General features: G+C 48.9%; 1 protein-coding gene across 1 annotated transcript in view; it reads left to right on the top strand.

Annotated features, from left to right (window-relative positions):
* The first annotated feature begins 6,152 nt into the window (after positions 1-6,152).
* The window catches only part of Prdm13 (PR/SET domain 13), an 8,501-nt gene continuing 6,149 nt past the window's right edge, over positions 6,153-8,504 (top strand). The window contains exons 1-2 of the mRNA XM_028779544.1: positions 6,153-6,604; positions 8,110-8,241. Of these exons, the coding sequence (XP_028635377.1) occupies positions 6,461-6,604; positions 8,110-8,241 (276 nt within the window). The 5' untranslated portion in view covers positions 6,153-6,460. The remainder of the gene's footprint in view (positions 6,605-8,109; positions 8,242-8,504) is intronic.

Genomic DNA, 8,504 nt, shown 5'->3' with positions numbered 1-8,504 from the left:
CTCTCTCTCTCTCTCTCTCTCTCTCTCTCTCTCTCTCTCTCTCTCTCGATTCCACTTTTAAGTACTCTGCTACAGCAACTGAAAGTGGACTAAGAGAAACTCTAAAAGCATGAATGCTAAAATGCTGTGATGTGGTCACAGAGGAACGCGTATTGCACAAGTGCATATGTGTGAAGTGCTTAGAGAAAGCAAATCTCTAGAGATAGAAAATACTAGGTGGCTGCCTAGAATACATTTTCTTGGAGTTGGAAATAAAAACTTTCTAAAAATAGGTAACTGCAATGGCTGCACATGCTTGTGGATATACTAACATTTTTTCATTTCAGTGGGTCAATTTATGATGTGGGAATTATATTTTAGGGGCTAGAAGTTTAGTTCATTAGTAGAGCACATGTGAATCCTAAGGCTTGATTTCTAGTTTGCCCCCAATCATTGTATCTGTATAAAGCTATTTAGAAAGAAAAACATGTTCTGTGTATTTGCATAAAATTTATTTTTTGTAACTTCACCTAAGTTTTATGTCATGATTCCATCTACCTGAAAGATTACCCCAGTGTGAACCACTACTCTGCAATGAATACATAACATTCAAACACACTTTCAGGAAGCTAAGAATATCACTTGCTTATGGATATCAAAACGAGCATGGATAACGTAAATGTTGGAGCAATGCATGAGGCAAGCGTGCGATCGGCGGGGCAACAGAGCTAGACACTAGTGGTGTGCTTGTTAGTTATTATTTGGAGACAGTGCTTGTGCAGCTGAGTTGGGCTCTCAGCTGTGACAGCGCTGGAAATTTCTATTGCTCTGCTTCTATTACTATTGTAATGAATGTTATGAATGTCCATAACTGATAGTTTGCCTCAGCTCCTGTAAATATGTCTGTACAGCCAGCTTCCTCCCATTGTGAACTACCTTCCAAAGAAGTTAGACAGTAGCAGGTGATACGTAGGACAAACACGATCAAGATAATCCAAGGATATCTAAAAATTCCACAATGAAATTCATTACTTGGTACAATTAATATATGACAATCAAAAGCTGTAAAGGGGGCTTGGGAGAGCCCTTGAGCCTGACGACCTGAGTTTGATCCTGGGAACTCATGTTAGGAGAGAATTGACCCTATACGTTTTTCTCTGATCTATGCACATGTGCCGTGGTCACACACACACACACACACACACACACACGCTCCAAACATAAATAAAATATAATAACCTTTTAAAGTAATAGGGAGTAACAACTACAACAATAAACAAAACAGAAAACGTGATTTAAGAAAGATCCACTTTTTAACAGGACACAACCTTGTGCTATGTAATCATGAGGTGGGCTATCCTGGAGAGAAGGAAGTTTTTAGTTCTACCGAGGACCCAAAAAGGACAAATGTCCACTCACTCCTAGGAGCTTGTTCTTGTGTCTCACGGTCATTTCTCATCCAGAATCACCATCATAACTGGAGAACACAGCTTTCTACTACAGTCACTTCAGGGCTTGGGGATTCTGGATTTTGTGTGGTTAACGAGGTTTCTGGACTCAGGTCGAATAGGAATTTTGAATAGGAATTTATCACAGAAACTATTGGTTACTGTTCTCTCCACAGCCTCACCTAGCCTTGCTTTTCTTTCCTCCTTGCACCCAAAAGGATGTGGTGACAAGTGCTCCGACTATGACACCTTCTCAGAGCCCCCAGAGTCTGAGAGTCCTCTAAAACTCTTTAGGCTTAAGGAGGCTGCCATTGCCCTCTGTTGAGAAAACTCTCAGCCTCCATTCCCATGCCAGTTCCCAGCCTTTAAAACGTCCTTTCACTTCAGCTCCAAAACTCAGTGGGCAATTCTGGATTGAGATTTACAGGTAGAGGATATATTCAAAGCTGAGATTTGTATGCACATGAGCACTCACTGTGCCTGCGATTTGACACACTGTGCATACATATGTTTAACACATTCATCGGGAAACTTTTACAGGATTTTTTGATCACAGCCTTTTCAACACACGAAACTTATTTTTGTTTCCTCTGTGACTCCTTGCTCTCCGTTTCACGTATCAACCCTGTGTATTTTTCTTTAAGATAGGCGATGTGCAGAAATGACAGTAGAGATAAAAAGAAAGGCAGGTTCTTCAGTGGAAAGAAAAAAGGAAGAGGGCGTTTGGGAGCCTCAACGACATCTTTATTTCGCCTTTTAACTCCCAGCCTTTCAGAGTTCGGACCTGCTCCCCCCGCCCGCGCTCAATTATCTGAAGCGTCTTTTATGGGAAGCCGCCACCTTCGCTAGCTGAACTGCAGCCCCATCCTGAGCTATTAGCCTGGCTCTTTGCCTTTCCTCTTTCTTTCCTCAGTTTCTCCCCGCAATCTTTATAAATCTCCCTTGGAGGAGGAGCGTCCGAGCGGGTGGAAGTCTGAAGACAATGCAACCTGAGAATTTCTGTCAGTCTCTGCATATGCTCCTAAGTGCTTTAATCCCAATTAGGGGCGGCTGACACACGGTCCTATTCATTCCCATCAGCTCTTGAATACATTTGCCTAGAAATGAACTTCACAAATAGAGGAGCTCCTAAATGTGCCCAATAGCAAGGAAAATCGAATTGAGCGCGGGCTTCTCGGGCAGAGGCCGGCAGAGAAGCGTGAATGTGGAGGTGCCCCAAGACATTGCAATTCAGCAGCACGCTCACTGACTTTTTCTTTGCACCATGTCAACCGAAAGAACCAAGAAATAAGTTGGGGAACTCTGGTTAAAAGGCAACTCGAGAGGAACTCTGAATACTTTTATTGAGTCGTTTCCAATGCTAGACTTAAAAAAAAAAAAAAGACCAAAGCAAACCAACAAAACAAAACAAAACAAAACAAAACAAAACAAAAGGCACCACAAAACCCACCAGCGGCGTCCGGGCTGCGTCCTTGGCTACAAGTTAGAAGACTCCCGGCCGCCGAGCACCCACCGTCCACGCAATTAAGGGGGAAAAGGCCTCGGCGCGGGCGCGTCATCTGGTGGCGTTCCCAGAGCCCCGGCTCAGCCTTTCTATTCAGAGCGGGCCTTAATGTCCCACCCGCGCCTCGGGGGCAGAGCAGCTGGTCGGCTCTGACCCGGGTGCCGCCGACACCCGCAGGGGGCGCTTCCTGGGCTAGCGCCGGCCGGGAGGTAGCGGCCGAACCCAGCCTCCAGTCCCCGGCCTCTCTTCGTCTCGGGTGGGGACTGGGCGGCGCCGAAGCGGCGACCTGGCGGTTGTTCGCCTGGTGGGTTGACTCCCGGACCCACTCAGGGAAGCCGGCTCGGCCCTCCTAGGGGACCCCGAGGACCGAGGCCTTGGTCCAGCCCAGGCTGGTCACCCTAAGAAGCGCGGTCCGAGACGGAGCTGGGCCGGGAAGGCCTAGGTCGGCTCGTTCTCCCCTGGCGGAGCCCCGCAGGTCGCGCGCGCCGCCACCGGAGCCGGACGCTCCCGGGGCTGGGCGGGGGCTGCGGGCCAGACCGAGGCTCCGAGGACTGTGCGGGCCCCGGCCCCCGCGGCTCGCCTTCCCCTCCCGTCGCTGCTCTCTGAGCTGGAGCCTCCCAGGGCAACCTGTTACTGCCGCGGCAGCCGAGTGCCGTCCGGGCTGGGCAGGCTGCGGGCCCGCCCCAAACCACGCTCTCCTTGCACCTCCCGTGTAGGAGGGATTTCGCTTTAACAGGGCCTCTGGACGCCCATTTTAAGTCGATAAAAAAGCCGAGTGGAATGTTTTGATTGAGTCTCAACATTGTCTTTGAATAAGACTGAGACCATGTAATTAATGTGTCTTTTTAATAAGGGACAATACGGCCGTTCAAGCTATTTAATTTCATTTAATTTTCCATCCCATTTGCTGCGCAGCCCGCTTTTACTTTTAACACCCAGCCTTTCACGGCCCATCTTGCTCCACTGGGCACATTAGATTGGTTTCACCCTTGCTTTTTAGGGGAGGAAAAATAAAAGAAAATGTGTTCCTTTTCTCCTTTGTGGACAATTTATTTCACTTGGGGAACTGCAACTCTGAGCCACAGGACAGAATAAAACTCGGCGAGCTGGTGTGAATGCCTCTGGCGCAGTCTCTTTCTTCTCTCGGAGCTGGGAACCAGTCACAATTGGCTATATTAATAAATAACTTTCCTCACAGTCGGCCTTTACATGGTCCTATTGATAAAATTGTTCGCGTGTCGTTCACGCTTTTTCACTGGTTAAGAAGGGCTAGGGAGGTGCCCCGAATCCAGGCACTGCGCTCGCCCCGTTCTCGCTCTCAGCGCTGGATAGTTAAACTAGGTGTCATCCGGAGTCGCCAGGCCAGAGGTTAGAGGGACATGTTCATGGCTTAAATTTATTGCCCTGGACTCATCGGAAAGGCTTCCTCAGCTCCCCTCCTATTCCCCTCCCCCGGTTTTGCCATTCATAGTCCCTGGGATCAAAGGCTCTCTTCTATCTCTGGAAGATAGCCTTCTTTACCCTCAGAGAAGAAGCAACTGGAAGATTGAGAGCGAAACTTAAAGGTTGCTCTCTTAGAAACTAGTTTTGGGCAAGGCTCTGTGTAATCACAAAGGCATGGCTATTCAAGGCCCAACAAGAAGTTCTCTTCTGTCCCACGCAGGTATATCTACATAGACCGTGAAGCGGACACTGAGTTTGTCTTCTTTGTGTCCCAGTGTAGGCTTGTCTTGATTTGCTTAGACTTAAGAACTTTTTCCCACTGCTGTAAAAAACGAATTTTGTGACTTTCATAATGCCACTTGCATTTTCCCAACAAACTGGAGCGAATAGCAGAAAGGGAGACAAGGAATCATTTGTATTCACCATTCCCACTTTACAGCTCTGGGGAACGAGGTTCCAAGCAACTCATGAGAGATGTCTTGGGTCTTGAGTTCATGAGTTCGTTTTCTGGTCGGGCCTACGGATGTGAGCATAAGTTTCTAACAGAGGGCAGCTTAATAAGCTACTTTAAGAACCCTCTTTGAACCTGCGACAGAGTTGGTACTTTGCTTCCCCACATCCGTTAGCCAGAGCCACTCCAGATTCTGGAGGGATAACTGCATTTTCTTGGTCAAGGCCACAGGGAGGAAGCAGTGAGCGATTTGCTCAGGGTCTTCTGTTCTACTTTCTGTGGGCACAAGATAAGGCGGGGGTGGGGTGGGAGCAAGGACACAACAGCACAGGAGCCTCTGCTGGAGTTTCTTGGTGGCTCCAGAAATGGCAGCGTGGGATTTGGGGAAATGTGCTCAGGGTTGACCCAAATACCCTCTATGGTAATCCTTTTCCCGCTGAGAGACTGAGATGTTTTTGTTGGTGGTGGTTTGTTTTTAAAATAAGTAAAAATCTATCCTTTTGGTTCTGGAGAAGTTAGTGTCAGTTAGTGTCTCCCCATTTTCAACTTAAAAACCAAACAAGATTTGAATTGATGGGTTGCCGGTGGGAAGACGTGATTAATAACCCGGGGAAGTTGAAGACTTCCTCATCTTCAACGCTGCAGCTCCATCCGCAGAGCAGATTTCCTATGAAGCTCTTGGCTTTGTGCTCGCTTCCTACTCTCAGAGAAAGTGTGGGCCCCGAGTGCGACAGGGAGACGTGATGCTCAGCTGGCTTTCGGCCTCTCAGATAGTTCTGGTGCTTTCATATTCGTGGGCAGATCGAAGTCTAGGAAAGAACTATAGTGGTTCTAAACTGTGGACTGGCCTGAACCCAATCCCTGAAATGGTACTATGGTCGTTATTTAAAAAGTGTAGGTATTTTCTGGTGTTTTCCCATCAAGTACCTGCCTAATTTCTGTATGGCACACGCCAGAAATCAATAGAAGTTAACAAGTCCTCCAAACAGTCCCCGTCCCTTTGTTTAATCTCCTTTACAATAAAGCCAAGGGGAGAGAATTAAGAATCTTTGAAGTAGACCAAGGCTCAAAGGAATCAGCCAAGTAGACTTAAAGTAGTCACTTATTTCCCAAAACTGGTTTGTCGGTGAACAATAAAAGGAAGTAAAATTTATGGAGAAATTATACAGTGGATTTGTCACTTAAAATATCGTAACTGTCTCAGGGACAATACCCCATGCTGAGGATTAATGGTCCCGCCGGACCTTTGATTCACCAGTGCCTTTTCTTCGCCCTTGACAAATTGGATTTTTAGGAATGGGAAGGTCGCCTGGACCATTGTGTGCTAGCCATTCAGAGGCCTCGATTATGCAGGGGGCTGAGGGAACCACTCCATGTGACCCTCTCGGGTGGGACTCTGCAGCTGCTTCACAGCGCAACTCTCTCACCAAACTCCGCGCCCTTGCGCTCGCGGTGCCAAAAGGCGCCCGCCCGGATTGAAAAGGCGCAGTGCATGCCCGCTCGCGTCACTCCGCGGACAGAAGACACACGTCGGGGTGCGGATCCCTCCTCGCATGCGGCTGCTCCTGGTTCTGTCACTTGCGCCCCGTGGAGGACCCCGCGAGCCCCAGCGTCTGCCTGGCGGCGGTGGCAACAATGCACGGAACTTCCCGCACTTCGGCCACCAGCGTGAACGCTGACTGCTGCATCCCGGCTGGCTTGCGCCTTGGGCCGGTGCCTGGCACCTTCAAGCTGGGCAAGTACCTGTCAGATCGCAGGGAACCAGGGCCCAAGAAAAAGGTACTGGGCCATTCTGGATCTCCGTCCCTTGCCTCTCACCTCCTATTGCCCTGATTCAGAAAAGGGGTATAGAGGAGCAGCGGAGAAAAGGGACACCTGCTAAATCTGCAGAACAGAATTATCCGATTATCCTTAGCATGTCTGATATCTGAGCTGAACCTGGGGCGAGCTGAAGGGAGGGTAGAGCTGAGCCGGAATAGACCTTAGTGTGCCAGGGTCTGTAGGTATGGGGGCCTCTGAGAACGGGTAGTTTCCCCTGTGTTCTGGGTGTCCTCAGCAAGGTGAGGACACCTAACTCCCACCTTAGTCCTTGTCTCCCTTGCAAACACACTCTTTTCGCTGGAATCATCGGTCGGAGAGCACTTTTTCCTCCTCTTCTGCTTACTAATATGAGCCTTACATTTTTGTTTTAAACATTTAATTTCACCGAAGTCCTTAGGAGGCTCTTAGTTCTTAGAACATATTTCCATCCCCAACCCCTTGTGCTTGTAGGTTTGGGTAGAAAATGGAGAGAGGATGAAGCAGGTGATTGATTTTGATGCCTGGTGAGAGGTAGGGGAGCCTACCCTCGAGGGGACACTCAGTTAAACCTTGCAGCTGGCTCTTAAAGTCCAAGATCCCAGCTGAGAGGCCCCAGGTACAACTCTCCCACTCTGACTCCCCAACCCCAACAAACACAATCAGGATCCCTGACCAGAGAGGGACCAGAGAGGGACCAGAGAGGGGTGGGGTGGGGGGACGCCTTAGCAGCTAAGGACTGGCAGACAGCAACCAGGGAATGCCGTGGAAAGCTTGCTTAAAAAGGAAAGACGGTGGTTTTTAGTAACATCCTAGAGCTTTCTTATAAGAAGTATCTTTCCAGTAGGAGGAGCAGGGCCAGCGTTTTTTCCCCCTGGTGCTAGAAAGCCCCTTGTCTCTCATCCCAGGCAACACTGGGTTTTGAAGCTCACCACGCCTCTCTCTTTAAACGCAATTTAATTGCTTTTAAATGGCTTGCTAGCTGCAGGCAAAATTTCTCCGTGCTCGCTTTGTTCTGAGCATCTCACTGCTGAGTTCACAGGCGCCTAGTGCTAGAGAATTGGGAGGCTGAGAAACAGGGTACGAGTACTGTACCAGGCTTCGGACGTGCTTGAACTTAGAAGCCACTTCCATCTCAGTGTTAAGGATCCCAGGATATCACCTGGGGAAGAGGTGGTGAGTTTTGCAATAAGATGTATCCAGGAGCTCTGAGAGGATGCTATTTCCAGTTGGTGTTTCCAAGGTGTGTGTGTGTGTGTGTTGGTGGTGGTAGTGATACTGTCTACTACCCAGACTCCTTTATTTTTACACCCTCTAAGCTGAGGCCCTGAAGAATCATTCCCCCCCCCCCTCCCCCGCAGCTCCTAGAGGTTGGGTCAAAGAGAACACAAGTGCTTTCCTGAGTTGGGTGGGCTGTAGGAGACGCTTCCCTCTGGCTGTGGGCCTGGCTGCGGCACGCTGAGTACTGACTACTGCTTGTATTGCAGGTGCGCATGGTGAGAGGGCAGCTGGTGGACGAATCCGGAGGCTCGCCTCCGGAGTGGATCGGGTTAATCCGGGCCGCCAGGAATCCCCAGGAACAGACCCTGGAAGCAATTGCAGACTTACCGGGAGGACAGGTATTGTCAGAGCCCCTCACCTTTATCAATTCCAGTTCCATCTACTAAGGGTCCCCAAGGCAGCCGAGCATTTCATGAGCAAAGAACTTTGAAAGTTTGAAAGGCAAGAATTTTCTCTTCAAACATCTCAATGACGCTGTAAGAAAGATACTTTGGTTTTGTAATTTAAAAGATGAAGGTTGAGATTCCAACCTATCCAGTCGCTTCTCCAGGACCACAATGACAGCCTTGGAAATAATCTCTCTCTCTCTCTCTCTCTCTCT

Source organism: Grammomys surdaster, unplaced genomic scaffold (assembly GCF_004785775.1).
Source record: "Grammomys surdaster isolate TR1022 unplaced genomic scaffold, NIH_TR_1.0 97, whole genome shotgun sequence".
Taxonomy (NCBI): Eukaryota; Metazoa; Chordata; class Mammalia; order Rodentia; family Muridae; genus Grammomys; species Grammomys surdaster.
Note: the sequence above shows the minus strand (reverse complement) of the source record. Positions and strands in the feature narration are given on the sequence as shown.